General features: G+C 43.6%; 2 protein-coding genes across 22 annotated transcripts in view; both read left to right on the top strand.

Annotated features, from left to right (window-relative positions):
- The window catches only part of OSBPL8 (oxysterol binding protein like 8), an 82,438-nt gene extending 71,000 nt beyond the window's left edge, over positions 1-11,438 (top strand). For all 20 annotated transcript variants that reach the window (XM_040651240.2, XM_015283179.4, XM_015283163.4 and 17 more), the window contains 12 exons: positions 237-318; positions 883-981; positions 1,473-1,569; positions 1,969-2,067; positions 3,299-3,396; positions 3,879-3,968; positions 4,494-4,630; positions 4,894-5,079; positions 6,336-6,423; positions 6,808-6,910; positions 7,319-7,424; positions 7,696-11,438. In XM_040651240.2, the coding sequence (XP_040507174.1) occupies positions 237-318; positions 883-981; positions 1,473-1,569; positions 1,969-2,067; positions 3,299-3,396; positions 3,879-3,968; positions 4,494-4,630; positions 4,894-5,079; positions 6,336-6,423; positions 6,808-6,910; positions 7,319-7,424; positions 7,696-7,831 (1,321 nt within the window). In that variant the 3' untranslated portion in view covers positions 7,832-11,438. The remainder of the gene's footprint in view (positions 1-236; positions 319-882; positions 982-1,472; positions 1,570-1,968; positions 2,068-3,298; positions 3,397-3,878; positions 3,969-4,493; positions 4,631-4,893; positions 5,080-6,335; positions 6,424-6,807; positions 6,911-7,318; positions 7,425-7,695) is intronic.
- BBS10 (Bardet-Biedl syndrome 10) lies at positions 11,119-13,723 on the top strand. 2 transcript variants are annotated; one of them, XM_046912676.1, is made up of 3 exons: positions 11,119-11,745; positions 11,819-13,137; positions 13,249-13,723. In XM_046912676.1, the coding sequence occupies exons 1-3, from the start codon at positions 11,570-11,572 to the stop codon at positions 13,695-13,697; spliced, it is 1,944 nt and encodes a 647-aa protein (XP_046768632.1). In that variant the 5' UTR covers positions 11,119-11,569; the 3' UTR covers positions 13,698-13,723. The 2 variants fall into 2 exon arrangements, with proteins under 2 accessions (XP_046768632.1, XP_015138702.2); XM_015283216.4 differs by having other exon boundaries at positions 11,819-13,723.
- The last annotated feature ends 5,362 nt before the right edge of the window (positions 13,724-19,085 follow it).

Here is a 19,085-nt window from a genome sequence, read left to right as displayed (position 1 = left end):
AGTCCAGACTCAATTTTGGAATAAGCGATTCTGATTTTTATTTTGTTTGATTTCCATGTTCAGAGGATTCTGACAGCTTAATTTGATGCACTCGGGCTGAAAGTTTTACAATACTGAGAATCACAAAACTTCTGTTCAACTCAGCTTCTAGATACGAGATACATAACAACAATTGGTAGTGTCTTATAATTGAAACAATTCTGACATTCAGTCTGTGCTTTCTATTTGTTTCACAGAGCTGCTCTTGAAGAGAATGCTTACAACCGCATGAAAAAAGTAGTGAAGTGGTATTTGTCTGGATTCTACAAAAAGCCAAAGGTGTCTTTTTACTCATTATTTTGTCTTTGTTTTGGATGTTGTCTAGTTTGAGAGCTTAGGAATGTGCTGGAGTTTTTGTTTAATCATGTTGTTATGCAGGTTTTTCTAAAGCAAGGTTAAGTTTTCATTATTTACATAAACTTATCATAGATGTTTTTGGTCTCTAGCTATGCTTAAAGTAGACTATGCACAACTGCTTTTTCCCCTTGAAGTAGAAATGTAATTAAACATTTTTACACAAAGTTGAGCAATATCTTTGCTTACCGTTCTTCAGTGATAGCATTCTGTATTTGGAGGAGTAAAATTTCCTCTACTTGAATTAGCTTTAAACTCAATATTCTTTATAAACAGCTTAATGGGAAATAGTATTTAAAGATGACACTACTTACTGCTTCTTGAGCATAATATTCAAATGATGAAATGGAGGCAGTGTGCTTTAGCATATGCATTATGCTTGCTTGCCTTTTTTCCTCCTTTCTCTATCTTTCAGTGACAGACTGATAGAATATTCTGTGAGTTCCTTACATGCACTGTATGGTTACTGTCTGTTTTGTTTCTATTCAGGGACTAAAAAAGCCGTACAATCCTATACTTGGTGAGACTTTCCGCTGCATGTGGATTCACCCGAGGACAAACAGCAAGACTTTTTACATTGCAGAACAGGTAGCTGCCATAACCAGCATGAACATTTTTAAGAAAAATAAATGTGCTAAATTTTTGTGTGTGTGCTAGATAAACAATATGGGAGTGCTAGAAAATGTATTTGTATGTGTGTGTAGTATCCTAAGAACTCTCCTAAGTACAGTTCTTAGAAAGACAAAGGTGGTTCTAGCATTTTTGTTCCGTCTTCCTCCAGTAAAAGGCAGATGCCAGTTTTCTTAGCTCTTGCAATTCAGTGAAAATGTTTGCTTGATCTTTATCTCTGAAGATTAAGGTTGCATTTGGACAAGGCTGTCAGACGTACAGTTTGAATGTTGGGTGATCCTGTGTGGAGCCAGGAGCTGGACTAGACCCCTGTGGGTTCCTTCTAACATGGGATATTCTGTGATTCTATCATCTCATATATTAATTGTATTCTATTCTGTGTAACATGAATTTTGCATTCTGTCTTTAGTAGATCAAGGGTTATATTACGTTGCGTGTTTTTTCAATAGGTATCCCATCATCCCCCAATATCTGCCTTCTATGTTAGCAACCGCAAGGACGGTTTTTGCCTTAGTGGTAGCATTCTGGCCAAATCAAAATTCTATGGTAAGTAATGTTTTGGGAGCTCGGAGGGTTGTTTTTTTGTTTTTGTCTTTTTTTTTTTGGCTATGCTTTTATTGAGGAGTGTAAAATCAGCACAAGTGGGCTGTGTTTTGATGATGAAAAAAGGCTTTTAGAGAAATCAGGGTTTTGGATCATTGTATTATACTTGCCTTACAAAGTTTTTACTACTGGTCTTCAGATTTTAATTTCTCTTTTACAGTCCACTTCAATTTTTGTTTGGAGATGCTGTGATAGTTTGGAGATGCTATGATAGTGGCTTCACTAGGCAAGATAGGTTTCAATGCCAAATATGATCATCTCAGTTCTGTTTCTTGGTTATTAGGAAATGTTGACTGTTGTCTTGCAGGGTGTGAAGTGTGTTTCTCTGGGTTTGAATTTCAGGGAATTCATTATCTGCCATACTAGATGGAGAAGGACGGCTGACATTCCTAAACAGAGGAGAAGATTACGTAATGACTATGCCATATGCTCACTGTAAAGGTAGAGTTCATTATTCTAAATATACTGTTGTTGAATTTAAGCTTGACACCTGAGTAAATTTTTCTGAACACAGGCAGCACTGGTGGTTCTAGGCTTCTGTATACTGTACTAGGATAAGAAGTATTATTTAAGCAATCATCTGGCTTTGGCACAGCAAAAGATTTTTTTTCATAAGTATTAGAAGTGTTTATATAGCTATCTATCACTACATGATGGCAGTTTGTTGTTTGAGATGCTTTCTTTTCTGGAGAATACTTCGGAGCTTCTCCAGCATTTTCCTATTGGAAATATAAAAATGTAGTCTCTACACCTCATGTAGTTTGGGTGTAAATCATGACTTTTTTTCTTTAGGGAAACTAGTCAGTAGTTCCTTTCTGAAAGGCTGGTAGTTGTACAAAATACATTGCAGCATTGCTGGGATTTTTGCCTCCATATTTTCTGCCATAATTCTATTTCAGAACCCTTACAGTCAGCAACTGTAAGACTTTCTTATACATGCATGACAGATGAGTTAGCAGAATTATGTAACTTGATGTGAGTTTGGTAGGCTCTTCTTTCCTTTTTTTTTTTTTTGGATATTTTTAATATTGTTAGATTTTATGTTACTTTTCATATGACTTTGATGACAGAAATAATGCTTAATGAGTAATAAGTACCTAACATGCATACATGCATACAAAACAAGCAGGAAGAAGAACTAGAATGACTAGTGATACTGATACAGAGAGAGAAAGATGGAAGAATATGCAGGGAGGGAAAATGTGCATGCTGGAAAACATATTTCCACAGGCATTCATTATGTGTAAAATACACTCAGTGTTTCAAATGCTGGATTGCAGGGGAAAGACTGTGATTGTGGGAAATGCATTACAAATTGTCAACCTTTTTGCTTCCAAAAATCTTTGGAGAGGTGATCAGTGTTGTTGTGTATTGGTTGTATGATTGGTCTTCACTGTATCTGTTTGAGTGAAGGTGTTTTCCTATTGATAGATCATATTTCTTGCTTAAGTAATTCATTTGGATGTTTTTGTTTCTGTTTGTGTTATCTTATTGGGCAGAAAGATCACGCTCATAGTTAGGAAAGGTCATCTAAAGGGAAAATAAGCAGAGCTATTGCTTTCTTTTTGTTCTCTGGCACAGATGTGTTTACCCCAGGAATTGAGCCAAAAGAGTTTAGGTTTTTTTGTCTTGTCCAGTTATAAATTCTCATGTTGGCTCTTCTTTCTTGCAGGAATTCTTTATGGCACAATGACCTTAGAGCTTGGGGGAACAGTCAACATCACCTGTGAAAAAACTGGCTACAGTGCAACAATTGAATTCAAACTAAAGGTTAGTAAATGCTGAGTTGTCATGAGAATGGGCACTACAATATTAAAATGTGTATACTATCAGATCATACTGTAGATACAATCTAGCAATTGGTGATTAGAAAAAAAATAGAAACAGAGAACAATATAATTCCTTTTTTTATTTAATGTTTTCTTCTGAGTCCAAAAGTCTTGACCAAAACTTACGGCTTACTTACTTTCCTTCAAGATATCATCATATCACTTGCATATCATCATGTTTTTACATCATTTCACCTTTTCAGGTTTCTTAGCCAATCCTAATAATTTTGATCAGCAAAGCTTTTGAGAAAACACAGAGAACAATTTATTTGTGGCACTATTAGGCAGAAGTTGTAATATTGAAAGCATTCAGGTTGTTTACATCAGATTTCATAAATGCATTTTATTTCATAACACTCAACATATGTGCAGATATATTTTGTTATTAAAATAAATATGGAAGCATTTCTTTTTATTTTGCAGCCATTTTTAGGTAACAATGACAGTGTTAATCAAATATCAGGAAAAATTAAGCTTGGCAAAGAAGTTCTGGCTATTTTGGAGGGCCACTGGGTAAGTAGTGAGTATTTGAGTAGATTCTGAGTTAAAACAGGTGAAAATAGCACTTAGTTACAAAAAAGACTCATAAAAAACAGGAGTTGAGTAAATTCCTCTTTCAATGAAGTGCCTTTTTGTAGTTGAACAGTCCTCAAGAATGACTTTAGAGTCAACTTACTGTTACTGTTGAGTATGTTTGAGTCGTTCCTGATGAGAACACTTCTAGCTTTGTAAAATGTTCTAATAATACTTTGAGGAATTGTTCTGACACCAGCATGAAACACTTAAATTTGTTGTAGTTCTGATGAGATGACACTGGCACCGCTGTTTGACAGCGACGGTCCCATTTCCTCTCTATTCTGAGTTAGAACCAGCATAGAATGCAGAAATTGCATTTTGAAATTAGCGCATATAATTATTCTTGACTGTGAATCTGAAATATTTTTTTCACAAAAATAGTAATTATTCCTTCAGTTTGCATTATTTTTTGCACTATGTGAGATTATTACAGTTAGGATTACTAAATTATGTATGTTACAGGACAGTGAAGTTACTATTAGGGACAAGAAGACTGATGTTTCAGAGACGTTCTGGAACCCAACATCTGATATCAAGCAGCGGAGATTACCTAGATACACTGTGAAGTTTGAAGAGCAAGATGACTTTGAGTCTGAGAAGTAAGTGCCCTTTAGAAGCACATGTGATTATTCTGGCAAAATAGAACTCATTATCTTCTCCAAATCATGCCATTGGCCAGTAGCTGATGGTTTTGTTACTTCCTGTGTTTGCTGATATTGACCTGTAAAGCAGGAAGGGGGTACTGTTAAATGCAGGCTCACTACTTAGAAGCCTTACGACCTCCACGAAGCCTATAATTAGAGAAATGTTTTCAATTATTTTTGTAACCAGATTGTTACTTTTGATATTGTTTGTTTGTCAGGCTTTGGCAACAAGTGACTAAAGCAATAAATAACAAAGACCAAACAGAAGCTACTCAAGAGAAATATGTTCTGGAGGAAGCTCAGAGAAAGAGTGCCAAAGAGAGGAAACTTAAGGGTGAAGAGTGGACGTGCAAGCTGTTCGATCAGGATTCAGTCACGGGAGAATGGCACTACAGATACGCTGAGTGAGTGCTGCAATGCTTCTAATAAAACTGCTAGTTGAATACGTGATGGTGTCTCTGAGCCTCTTGCTGTGCTTTCAGGAGCAGAAAAACTGAATTAGCTGAGTCCAGACTCGTGAAATTTGCAATGCTACTTGATGCTACAATTCATGTGTTTTAACAAAAATGTGGAATTATTTAGCTGTATTGGTTTTCCCTTTAGCAGGTGACTATATGTAATTTTGAAAAGGCAGGGATTACTAAAGTAGGAAACTATGTTTCAAGCACTTATTTTTCTGTGTTTTATTTATTTTTTTTCCTATTTTTGGTTATGTGCCTCCACAGATTTGTACTTTATTCCAGAGCCTTCTCAGGCATGGCACTTTGCAATGCAGTGTGTGTATTTTCTGTGTCTTTGAAGTTGTACAATTCAAGTATGTGCCACAGAAGCGCTACTGTGTGTTAGAAAGCAGTCTGTGTTGTCAGTTGTCATTGGAAGGAATTTCTGATTCCTTTTATGAATGTGAAGCCAGCTCACTTCCTGGTCTGCATGAAGAGCAAAGTATTTTATGTTTATTGTGAAAAATGCGTTCAGTGAACTGCAGCATTTGTTAAGGTATCTAAATTAGACACCTGGATGGCAGTTTTGAGAGACCTTTGGGAGAGGGGTGCCTTGTTCTTATCCAGTTACCTTAGACAGCATTTAATTCAAACCGCGTTAAACTAAGATGTAAATGCAGGTGTACGTTCATAACATCTGAAACAGTTGCAAATGTTTTAAAGAAGACATACAAGAAGAAATGAAAGAAAATCCATGGGTAATCTGCATTCATTAAAGCTGCGTATAATAAATTATCTTCACACAGCTCACTTGCGGTTTCTGTCATGGAAAGGCTGTGCTTGGTGGGAATGTCTGTCTTTACCTTTGGCAACTTGTCATTCTCTAACGAGCTACGTCTTTTGCTTGATATTTTTCATTTTATATCAGCTTGTATTTGGAAAAGCACTCTTAAAAACCTGAATGAATGAACTGTACGTTGCTCATTGCTGCCTCTTGAAACCATTGCAGGTTACCATTAGCCAATTTGGAATGAAAGTAGCTTTGAGGCAACGGGATCTCGTGGCTCTTCAGGCTATACGTGGACATTTGGATCACTTTGCCAGTGTCTGACTTCTACACAGGGAGAAAGATTGTTAGCCTGTACATACAGAATAGTTTCTGAGCAAACAAATATTATTTAAACTCTGTGATATTAATAATTTGTATTCGTTTTGTCTAGTACCAGGCCATGGGACCCTTTGAATGATATGATTCAGTTTGAAAAAGATGGCACAATCCAAACAAAAGTTCGGCATCGGACACCAATGGTATGTTCTAGTTCTGTCAGTAGGTGCAGCAAGCGCCGGGGCTCACATCTGTTGTGTTATATGTATGAAGGTCCTCAAAGCGTGGGGAGGGTTAAAGAATACGGTTGGTACCCTGTGAAAATGTAGATTACCCAGCCCATAGTCTTTCACTTCTGTGATGCATCCTGGGTGGTAGAGACAACTTAAGTGACTAAGGATGTACCATAATGCAAACTTGAATTCAACAGCTTAGCACAGTTCTCCCTTAAATGGAAAGATGCACAAACTTTGGGTTGCTTCTGTGTAAAAAAACCTTGATTTGGAATTCTGTCAGATACCACAGAACGTGCTGCTTTGCTACAGTTCTGGTTCTGTGGAAGTAATCCATATGTTTTTCAATTGTAGGTTACTGTTCCAAAAATCAAGCGAAAACCAACCGGACAGAAAAAAGGGGAGTGTGGTTTCTCATCCCCTGAGCCTGATAATCAGGATTCCTCTGGAAGTGAAGGTAGGAGAAGATATATTTACATTCAAACATAAGAAATTTACTTAAGTTCTTCAGTCACACGTATTATTATTATTTCATGGTGTTTGCATTACAAAGTAAGACATGTTTTAGATAGCACTTCAGTATGAAGCATATTCTGGTGTCTCTATTAAGTATGTAGAGACAGATTTTTGTTGTTGAGACTGTCTGCAAAAATTAAACAATACCTTCAGAGTTTTAAGGTATTCCTGAAGCTTAACTTGCTTCCCTTCTGTGCTACAGTAACGTTGTAATAAAACTTTAGTTTTCTATAGAAACTCACTTAGAAAACTCCCTCCTTGTTTTTGCAAGCTTGTCATTTCCACTTTGTTCCATTTTGGATTAAGGACTTCCTTCTGTGAATTACACCCATCTTCTCTATTTTTCTAGCTCAACTCACGAAGCATAATACAAGAATAAGGAAAAAGGGAGCAGACCTTGGTGAATTGCAGAGTGCCATTGAATCCATAAAGGAAACACAAGAAGACATCAAGAGGTAGTACTAAATATAACACGATTTAAAACGATTAAGAGAATACTGGTTGCCCAGCTGTTTTGGGGGCTGGTGTGTATCTTTCTCCTTTTAATGCCATGATGTCTTTGAAGAACTGGGAAAACTAGTTCAGCTGTCCTTCTTCTAAGTGTTCATTACTTATCAATATTACATAATTTTCCTCAAAGTTTGTGTTCTGTGGGGAGCCCCAGCAAACTAGAGATGCCAGATTGTCTGGATAGTGATTTACACGATATTATTCTGTGTCTTACAGGGACATAATGGCTCTACGAAATCGAGTCACTTCTAATTCCCCACCTGTGGACAACCAGTTTTTGCAGCTGAAGCACTATATCTTCATTTTACTCCTGGTTCTGCTACAGCTTATCATCAATTTCTTGTTCAAATAGGAAGTGTGAACAAGGGCCTTTCTGAACTGGAATGATCAAACTCTTACTGGGGACCATATTTTAAGTTGGACTTTAAATGATGCAATATTATCTAAAAGAGCCTTGTAGCAACAACTTGCAGAACTTTTTGCCTCAGAGTCCATGGTTCAGAATCATCCTCCTGTCTACCCAGTTGAAGTGAGAATCGTGTAAGTGCCAGTACACTCTTGCTCCTGGTGTGTGCCTCTGTCTCAGACATACAGCATCAGCCTTGTGTTTTATATTGCGTCACATGCTGTACTGATGAATCTTCACCACAGAATAGATAAATTCAAAGTACAGAGATCAGGCGCTGTAGTTGGACCTGATTCCTGTTTTGGTAGTGTAATAAACAAGCAGACTTTGTTACATGTAAACTTACCTTTTTTGTAACAAAGTACCTTTTAAAGTAGCCAGGCTTACCAACATTTTTTTTTTTTTTTTTTTTTTTGTAAATGGTGTTGGGTGTTTGGATGTGAATTTTTATTTAAGGTCAAATGAATACATTATTATACAAAGGTCACGACTGTTAGGAACTGGCAAGTACAAAGCTGAAGTCTCTGGGAATTCTGCAATTTTATGTCCTTGATTTGGAAGTGTGACAGTTTTTGTCCTGAATTACTACAGTGGCTTATAAGCCAATTTTTGTTTTTAAATTTTATTTTATAGTTTTAAAACTTGAGGTTCTACACAAAAACATTCCTGCATCTACTGTACAGAGCACGTTTTTAATAGCGCAGCACCTGGGGAGGTCCTGTCTTTGTACACTCACACTCATGAACTGCAAATACTGAGGTTTTAGGGTTTGTTTTTTAAGTCTTGATAAATTTGACAGTCCTGAATTTATATTGGAGTATGGCTGCATCTCAGTAAGAAGGCAGACTGCCGATGCCGGGACTCTTTCTTATTTCAGAAACAGAATGTGAAGATGAAAAGTTACGCTTAGTATATAGCATGAGTTGAGGTTCCCAAAGGAGAGGCTGTGTGGAACAGAATTTGGCCACTGTCAGCAGGTCTCTGGCAAATGACAATGTGTGTTTACAAGGGAAGTGGCTTCAGAAATGGTGGGATGGCTAACAAAACAAAAATAAGAACAAATGATAGTGAAACACTGTTTGTTACATTCACAGTATATATATACATATATATATGTATACTACCTAACTGAATACTCAGTGCACCTATTCATTATCTGCAGCCATACCAATTTATGGGAACTTTAAATTTCAAGTTAAAGCCAGGGCTTGTAACATTTTGTTGGAAGAACAGAATTTCAGCTAAAAATGTGTTTATCTGGTGCATACCTCCCGGCAGTCAAACCTTTCCATGTATATCTGTCAAGTCAAAAAGTAGCCGTAGTATTGTAAAGCTACTTTCAGCAACCCAGATAAGACAGCGGGAAGGTTGGAGACACAACACAAAGTACAGCCAAGTTTGTTTGCAGTGGATCCTCTCAGAAATCAAATGGAAAGTTTGGAGCTGCCATGGCCTTGGGCAGCCTCAATAACTCTCCAAGTGATCTCACATTCTGTTCTGCATCAGTCTTGTCCAGCATTTGGTGAAAATTCTATTTACTTAAAGTTAGTCGAGCTCATTTGTTCCCATGGCTGACATCTTCACAGCACCTCACTTTCTCTTTCATCTTACCCCTTCTTTGAACCTCAGCTATGTGAAAGTTCATTGCTTAAGCAGTCACTTCAGCTTGTTTCTTACAGCTTTGTACTAGCATACCTTGTTCTGGAGTCAGTTTTTGGAATGTGGACTCTCCAACTGATGAGGTGGAATTTGTGAATATAGAAGGTTCCTTACTGTTAAGTTTTGTGTCCCTAAGTTAAGGCTCCAACAGAAACTGAAGCTGTTTGCCATATATAAAATGACATAAGAAAAGCAGAATACTATAGTGTTAATTTAATCTACTCGGCATGGAATTGGGCCATTCGTTACAGTGTTCAAATGTCAAAGCTTCATCTGTCTTAACGATCCATTGCAGGTTCCTAAGCATACTCTGCGTGTGGGAGTAATATAAAAGGAAATGAGTGAGGTAAAAATAAAATCAGAATTTGAGCCATAACTTTAATCCCCTAAAACAGATCTGCTAAATTTGTGGTGCTGAAACTCTTGACTGACAGTGACAAGCTTTTTATCTGCCTTGTAAATGGAAATGTCCTTCTGCTCTTTTATTTTAATCCTTCTGTTTAAGATCAGTCACTAACACAGACTGGATGTATTTTTACATGCACTGTTCATGGATTTGACCCAGCTAGCTGGCTGATGGCACAGTGTTGGGCAACATCAGGCTAAACCGGTGTTCCATATCTGAAATTCAGGCTCAGCTCAAGACAAAGCAGATTTGAACAGTGAGACAAAATGCCTATGCTTACGTTCCTTTTCAGCTTATTTGTAGAGGTTACTTCTGTTGTAAAAGTGGTTTTAGTTGAGGTTCAGGAGAGTAAAGTATATATGATGAAACTTTAAGAAAGTAAACTGCAGACTTCTGCTTGACAGAACGATTGGATTTCTTAAATTCTAGAAAGTGCATCAGAGTCCAGCGTTTTGCTGGATGACGTTCCCCCGTGTGAACAAGATGGCAGCATTTCCTGCCTGACGCATGCAGTACAGCAGCCCATGGGCCTGGTGTTGAGGGCTCTTCCGTGGCACATCACGATTGTCTGCTTACCCACACCGTGTGGCTGATCTTGAATATGAAGTACCTAATGCTGAGCTCTGCACGAGTTACAGAACAGAGTGTACAGCTTGCAGATGTGTGAGGGCTGTAGCTTCCCAGTTTTTATGATTAAACAGCACTTGTTTTCACATTTGATTTAAAGATCTCGAGGGGGTGGTTGTTTTTTTTCTTGTACAGGAAATACCGTCAGAAATTGTTGCCATGTGGTTTTATTGTTTTGTTTTCAAACGCACTCTAAGCCTTTAACTTGCCATTAGGTACAGACTGCCTAGCTAGGTGCCCATGACCTAGGCTAAAAGAGCAAATGTGAGCTGTCACAGGGCGCCGTTTCAGCAGCAGGTGATGTCGTGCATTTCACAGGTGGATGTCATTTAAAGACAAGGCATTGCTTCCTGAGGGCAAAGCCTGCTTTCCCCGCCAGTTTAACCTTGTCGAGAAATTGTCTTATAGGTCTTCCTTCCAAATGCGATAATGGTGGTTTCTCTTCCTTTCCTCTTTGTTTGCCGCCCGCCTGTGCCTTTGGGATTTCCTTTATTCTTTTATTTTTGTATTTTTTTTTTGCCAGACTGGTGTTTATGGAGCAGGCCGGGTTGGATGTGTAGTGTGTTTTCTTATGAGGCTGTTACTTCACCACTGTACGTGTAAATAACGGGTAACGGGGGTTCTGTACATCTGTAAGTTGTATTGGTTTTTAAGGGTACCCTCCCCATCGCTGAAAACTGAGCGGATTGAAGCTTTGTAAACAGTGCCTTCCCGAGAGGTTTCTCGCTGTTCCCAGACAGTTTGTCAAGTTTGTGCCATATGTAACACCCGACCTTTCGTGAAGGCTTGCGTGTTTGAAACTAGCTCCCCTGCTGCGTCCGACCCTCCGGTTACAAATAAAATGTAAACTACACCCCCAGAGCCCGCCTTGACAGCGTTTCTTCGGGGAGGGGGCCGTGAGGGGCGGGCAGTGAGGCGGGCTCTCACCACGCGGCCTCGCCTCACGCCGCCGCCCCGCGCGTGCGCCGCGCTCCCCTCAGCGGGCGGTTGCCATGGCGTCGCGGCCCGGGCTGCAGCAGGAGGCGGCCGCGCTGGCGGGCGCGGTGCGCGGAGCGCTGGGGCCGCGGGGCGGGCGGGCGCTGCTGGTGCGACCCGACGGGCGGGCCCTGCTGACGCGGGACGGGCGACGCCTGCTGGAGGCGCTCGGCCTGCAGCCGCCCACGGCCAGGTACGGCGGCGGGAGGGCCGGGCTGAAGTGGGGGGCCGGGCGGGGCAGCGCCTAACGCCCCGTGTGCCCGCAGGGTGATGGCGGCCTGCGCCTGCCGCCACCAAAGCGCGACGGGGGACGGCGCCAAGACGTTCGTGCTGCTGCTGGCCGCCGTGCTGGGCGCGATGCGGGAGGGCTCCCCGCGGCGGGCGGCGCGGGCGCTGCCGGCCTTCGAGCGGCGAGTGCTGGAGCGCGCCGTGGCGCGGGGCCTGCGGCCGCACCTCCGCAGCGCCTTCCCCGCGGGCGGGCCGGGGGAGGAGCTGGAGGCGGCGGCGCTGGAGGCGCTCCTGGAGGCCTACCTGCGGGGCCGGCTGGGGCCGGGCGAGCGGCGTGCCGTGACGCTGCTGGGCTGCGAGCTGTGCGCCCGCTGCGGGGCCCGCCGCCCGCCCGCGCTGCGCCTTCTCTGCGGCCGCTTCGCGCAGCTACACGCCGCTGCCGCCGGGCTGCCCCTCGCCCGCTCCAGGGTCCTGCCCGGCGTCCTGCTCCGCAGGGACTTCGCCGCCTACTGCCCGGCCGGCGGCCGGCTGCGCGCCGTGCTGGTTACCCGCTGCCTGCGGCCCGTGCTCACGGGCCCCGGCGTGGAGTGCGCGGTGCGCTCCGAGCGGCAGCACCGGGCCGCGCTGCGCTGGTGCGGCGGGAGAACCGAGGCTGTGATGGAGCACCTGCGGAGCGGCGGCGTGAGGCTGCTGCTGTCCGGCGTGAAGCAGCACGAGGAAGTTATCTTCTACGCGAAATTACACGGTGTGTCCGTGGTGGAGTGTTTGTCATCGGAAGAAGTGGCCCTCATCTCTGAGATCGCAGGAATCTCGCCCTATGACCCTGCCGGTGATAGCGTACAGGGGGAGATCGCAGAGGCCGCAGTGGTAACCTTCTGCCAGCCCCTGCTGCTGGGCTCCCAGCGGTACGTACACATTGGCTTCAGCAGTGCGGGCGCCTTCCAGCCCCACTGCCTGGTTCTGTGCGCTCCCGTGGATGCCATTAATGAGCAGCACGCTGCCACTCTGCACGGGGCCTTCACCATGCTGCTGCAGCTCTTCAGAGCCGTGGATCAGGAGTGTGGAGCTGAGGGTGAGAGCCAGAACAGTGCCTCAGGTGTTGGGAGCGGGTATTCTCCAGCTACTGAGACGCGGGTGGTAACAGAAAGTATTGCTTGTGGCAGCAGTCAGGTTTCTGAGCATCAGCTGGGAGCCTGCAGGGGTGAAACGGCAGCACAAAGTTCAGATCTTGCTTTGCAGGAAAGCGAACGTCCTGATGGTACACCACCAGCCTCAGCTCCTGGCCCACACAGCAAGGAGCTGAGCGTCTGCACTGATGGGGCTGACTCAGCAGGGACACACAAACTGCCCGCGCTGTGTGAGTGTCCAGATGGGATGAACGAGAGCCACCGAAGGCAACAGGCAGTGTGCAGTCACAGGAATTACTGCACTGCTGTAGCCAGCACTGCTACCCTGTGTGAGCACCTAGGTGTCGGTAAAGGCCCAGAGAAGGCTGGCTATGGTGTTACACAGAGTTGTCCCAGCTCCATCCTAGAAGCGGGATCGGTTCTGCCGGTAGGAGGTTACTTTGAAATCCTGTTACATTATTATATTCAGCATTATGCAAAGCAGGTTCAGCAGTCAGCGGTTACTGTCATATCTAATGTAGTTGCTGATGCTTTGTTAAGTATTCCAAAGGCCTTATACGGAACGGAGCGGAATGGCTTTACCAAGTTTTATCTTGAAACCACAGAAGCACTCAGGAAGAATCAGCCCCTGCCTGTGAATGAGAAAGGCTTGGAGTCAGTTTATTGCAAATACCAGCTGGTAACGTCAGTTCTTCATTGTGTTACAGAGCTTCTCAATATTGATTTAATCATTGGTGTTAAGCGGCCACTGCAGAAAACTGAGGATAAGGATTCGGATGATGATTTCTGAAATTTAAATAAAAACGTTTTTGATAATGCGTTTCCCTCGTCTTCTTTTCAAATAGTTTCAGATTTCAGCGCTGGAGGCTAAAAGATCTCTTTTTAGGTCCACAGACCTAACATGCTTCTTAGAATTAGAGGAAGAAAAAGGCTGACTGTTGGGATCTGTGTAAATCTATTCCTCTGCAGCCCATGGGCACTGCACAGGGCAGATCTCCGCGTGCAGCCATGGAGGAGCCTGCAGTGCAGCAGGGTGAGGCCTGAAGGAGGCACGGCACATAGATACAGCCCTGCAGGAGCACCACGGGCTGGAGCCTGTGGAGAGGGGCCTGTGATGGGGCAGGAGGGCTGGGGGAGCTGTCACTCACAGGGACATGTGCTGAACAGTGCACTCCTGAAGGGTGGGCCCTGTGTTACGGGGCTGTGTTGGAGCAGAACTTGGAGAGCTGCGGCCTGTGGGAAGGCCACCTGGAGCTGGGCAGGGAGTGGCCACGCCTGACTGGGCTGACTGCAGCCCCGCTTCCCTGATCCCCTGCACTGCTCGCAGGCAGGAAACAGAACTGAGGCTGAAGCTGTGTCTGTGAAAAAGGAAAGCGAGCTGAAGGTGTCTTCAGTTTGTTGGTTTTGTGTTACTGTTTTCACTGTCCTACTTTGTTATTAATTGACAATAAATAAAGTAAATCTTTCTCAAGCTAAGTCTGTTTTGTATGTGACAGTAATTAGTGAGCAGGCTCCCTCCCTATCACCCCATGGTGTTGTTCCCATTTTCTACCCCTTCCTGCTGAGGGAGAGCATGAGGGAGCACCTCCATGTTCACTAAAGAGATTTATTTAAGGAAGAATGAGGGACAGTAATATTTTCTTCTGGTAGAATTATTTCTGATACGTGCAGAAGAGTGGGTGGACTAAACACAGAGGAGAGGAGAGAAAATCACACTCCTGACAGCTCAGTAATGCAATGACCGGCCCAAGGTGAGCCCACAGACAGGGCTGCTGCTGGGGAGCTGCCTGCTGGCATTACTTCATACCATTAGTACGTCTGCACACTTCCACCTTTACTGCAGTTTCTTGAATAAGGTTGAGACAAATATTTCAGCATATGATTGTTTTCGTATATTTAAACCATGTCATCCTTGTAACTGAGAATCAGAAAGTTCAGAAATTTGATGACGTACGGTTTTCTTTTTTTTAATACCAGAAATACGAAGAAGAGTTTAACTGAGACGGGGGAGGTTTAGGTTGGATATTAGGAAGAAATTATTCACACAGAGGGTGGTGACACACCGGAACAGGTTGCCTAAGGAGGTTGTGGATGCCTGGAAGTGCACTACGGTCAGACCAACCTTGTGGGTTATTTTTTCTGGTAGTATTTCCCAGAGAGTTTTCCTGTTTGTGCTTCAGTATGGATTGGTCTCCACACAAACTGGAAGGCAGGTCCGTGCTTGAAATACGAGCAAGCACAGAGAGAAATAACGCACAGTGACACTGGATCCACGCAGCTGTAGCTCTTGAGAATGGGGGCAAGCAGTTCACCTGATGATGCCATCCGTCATTTGGTGCTCTGGGTGGTGGTGGAGTCTCAGCACACTTCTGCAGGTGGCAGTTCCCGTGCTTCTGACAGAGCCAAGGCCGCCTGCATTCCGGCAGCATTCCTCCATCCCTGCTCCCGCTGAGGAACCCCAGCAGTGCAGCCAAATGAAAGTTCCCACTTGGGTGGCTTGGTGATGCAATATGCTGTCAGCTGCATTCATCTGTTCATACGTTTTAATGTGCTGAATGTGTCTAAAGAGGTTAGCTACAAAGGTGGGGTTTTTTATTGTCTTGAAGCTGAAAGTTCTCAGGTTAATTTAAAACAGTACCAAATGTCAGTATGGTATTTGTTGTACCGTGGTAACTTACTACTGTTTCTGTTGTTATCTTTGTAACAGTCTTCCAGAGCCCACAGGTGGGTGATTAATGGTACCACATGAGGAGATTAAGGAGGATTATATTCTTCACACGCACACATCTCTGTGACTGCGCTAGAGCTGTATTCACTTCACCCTGTGCTGGATGTGCTGTCTGTCATGGAGCAGATCTGCTATTAACCATAGAAACTTCCTATTTTTTTAACTGGTAAATTTGTTTCTATCAGTGCTTAGGTTAATGTGTCTCCCGATGTCTCTTTTTTCTTCGGGGTTCTTTTACATCTCAATCAAGGAACTTCTTAAGTATTAAAGCAAAGAGATGTTTGCGATTGCATTTCTTTACATCTAAGGAATAGGTCAATATTTCAACCGCCATTAAGAACAGGTATCAAGCATCAGCTTTGTTTACTATGTCATTTATCTCACTATTGCTATTAAGACTGAACAGATCGAGCACTAACGTCAGAATTTGTAAACAGCAGCTCTGGCCATGTGTTGGCTGCAATAAACACAACTAAATTCTTGCGGTAGCATTTTGTGAGGCAGCGTTTGTATCCTGTGAATGGAGCTACAAATAGCCGCTTGGATCCGAGATGATACAGATTGCTTCCCTGTGGGAACGTCAAACCAACAATTGCTTTCAGGAGTAAGAATTGTAATGTTAGCATTCCAAAACTAAAAATGATAGGAGTGAGTGTGTAATACGGTTAATACATAAATAGCTTCTTCTTTATGACGTGATTCAGTGGAGGATGAGACTTCGGAAGCAGTGCTTATGCCTGCAGTAGATAGGAAGGCAGGAGGTAAGCTCTGCCCTCTGTTTAAAAACACTTCTGGCAAAAAGAGCAGCAAATAGTTTTCCTACAGAAACCGCTGGTTCAGCAGACAGTTTATTTATCGTGAACGGATAAAAGCACCGTTATGCTGAAGCTTTGATTCAGTGTGGGATTAAGGGAGCATCGGAAATACTGCTTCCTGCGTGGCTGCGTTCTGAGCCACCAACAGCAGCACTCACTGTCAGGGATAGTATTTCCACTTAAAGTATTTGCAGAATGTGTTGCTTTACAGAACAGAGTTTCTAACCTGGTCGTGTTTTGGATTTCCAGTAAAACAATTCGGTGCGGTGATCTTCCCTTTCGGAACTATCATGACCTACTTTCAGTGGGCGTCTCCATTTTCCAGACCAAGCATCTGATCAAATCCTACCCTGAGATGTAAAAGCAGAGCGAACACGCGGCAGGGATTTCTCTGGGTACGCAGGAAAAGGCAGCTCCAAATGAGAGTTATGTCTGCTGAGATTTCGCCATTGGAGTTGATACGTGCCTGGCAGCGTGTGTGAGGATTACATGTAGGCTTTTGAAGCAATGAAAGCCATTGTAGAAACCGCTGGATTGTATTTGTGAGGCCAATAAACCACGCAGAGCCATCTCCTAAAACTAGGAATACTCTGAGACTCTTATTGCCAGTGTAGTACAGGAAAAAAGTACAGAATGGTTACACACCGCTGCAGAAAACAGTCAGTTATCAGCATTGGCCCTTGTTGCCAAATATAATTAGTTTTCAATTAGTGGGGCAGCTGTGGGCCCCCGCTGCAGGACGCCTCTGCCCTCCCTGGCGTGCTGGAGGCAGCTCTGCATGGCTGCAGCCTCGATGATATGCTTTTCTGGTGCAGCTGGCTCCACAAAGCCTGTAGCGCCCTGTGACCAGCGCACTTATAGCTCCCAGAACACAGCGGAGGGCAGCCTATTCAGTTTCCTGACTGATGACTTTGTGCGTGTGAAACCTTTCTTCATAACTTACACATCTCAAAAGAACAGTTTAGAACTGTGATACTTGAAGGTCGATTCTTGGTAAGAAGTACCGCTACTTCCCATAATGAAAGTCAATTTTCAGCGTTTGTAATTCAGCCTGAATAACCTTTTTGGCTGAAATTTCCCCACACTGTACAAGGAGTGACTGCTTCCTGCTGACACATGGAGAATTTTGGCCGAGCGCTTCAATTCTTTTGGAAAAGGAGTTAGAAAAGTACTTTGCTTTGCCTTCATTTGGTCTGGCCCTTTATTTGAGCTTCTCCTTGCTGGGAAGACAGTTCTCCTGTTTCTTCTCTGCTGGGAGAGCTGGAAAGAGATATGAGCCAGGCAGCAAAAAACATTCTGAGCCCAAATCTTTCTGTCCCGGGTCTGATATCAGGTGTTGCTGGGCTATTTCCTCTCCTGATTCATTTGGGGCTGAAAAATACAAAAGCTGCCTGATCCTATCCAGGAAGAGTCCTACTGTGCCAAAGTCACGTGCAATGTCGTGCAGCTTGCTGGAGTGCTTATCTCTATGGATGAGTTTGGCCACCTTGCATGCTGCCATGTGGGTAAGTGGGGAGGTTTGGAAATTACCAGTGCTTGTAATAATACAGCAAGTGTTGGAGATCAGAATTTGTGGTGCTTTCCCTGTAATCTGAGGCACTTTTATCACCCTGTAAAATTAGAGGCTTTCTAAGCCTTGATGGTTAATAGGAAGTGCCGTCAGCATCACTATATCTTAGGACTCCATTCTATTTCAGAAGTTTGCCACTTTGGCTGCAATCCTAAGTGCTGTAGAAGATATCTGGCTTGGATCTATGGAAAGGACCCAGTCGGTAAACAAGCAGGAGGGGGGAACTTTTCTCCTCCTGTATGGCTGGGTCATTGCTTCTACTCTCTGATTGACTATGGAGGTGATGGGACATTGTAATACAGTGGTAATTGCATGGATGTGTGGGTGGGGAGAGGGAGGAACCAGAATGAGAGAAGGCAGGAGATAGTAACACCCAGTTCAAAGGGAAGATGAAAAGTGAGTGATGAATGAACTGTCATTTGGAAGGAAGAATATAGAGTCTGGTGTACATAAACAGGAGAAAGCAGCCACAGCTTCCATACCGCCTCCCCTGGGTGTGCAGTAGGAAGACCCTGTGTTCTTGGAAGAGTGGCAAATGGGAGAAAAATAATCCCTGCAATTAATTTTCTCCTGTGCTGGAGCATGCAAATAGCTAGCTTGGAAAGCCTTGGGAGGAGCCCTGTCCACACATACCCTGCCAATCTGGGCCATAAACTTGTGACAGCCTGCGAGAACAATTCAGAGGTCTGATACTGAAGCTCAAGGAGTCACGGGGTGGGTGCCGAAAGGACTGGGCGTGTGTTAGGTTTGTTGAGATAGAACAGCCTGTCCTCACTGGGGTGGTTTTTGATCCTTAGGCACTTACAGACACACACTGAGGCCATCAGTAGCAGTAGTTCTGCTCTCTGGCCTCAATGGCAGGGGGTCCTGGCCTGAGCTCATGTGTCTGTGCGTGGCTGGGGGCACTGGGCAGGCTCGTGTTGTGGGAAGTGCAGCAAGTAGCACTGGGATGCCATGGGAAGGCGTGGAAGCTGCTAGATTTATTGCTTTGGAAATAGTTATACAAACTCTTACTGAAGCCATAAATAATCTGATAAATTTGCCACTAGGTACAACTCAGATAAT

The sequence above is a fragment of the Gallus gallus genome, chromosome 1 (assembly GCF_016699485.2).
Source record: "Gallus gallus isolate bGalGal1 chromosome 1, bGalGal1.mat.broiler.GRCg7b, whole genome shotgun sequence".
Classification (NCBI taxonomy): domain Eukaryota; kingdom Metazoa; phylum Chordata; class Aves; order Galliformes; family Phasianidae; genus Gallus; species Gallus gallus.
This window is presented reverse-complemented; position numbering and strand designations above follow the sequence as displayed.

Bases quoted from the DNA above. Each gene is read 5' to 3' on its own strand.
- BBS10 (XM_015283216.4), top strand. From the start codon at position 11,570: ATGGCGTCGCGGCCCGGGCTGCAGCAGGAGGCGGCCGCGCTGGCGGGC. The intron at 11,746-11,818 runs GTACGGCGGCGG...GTGTGCCCGCAG, and splicing joins CTGCAGCCGCCCACGGCCAG to GGTGATGGCGGCCTGCGCCT.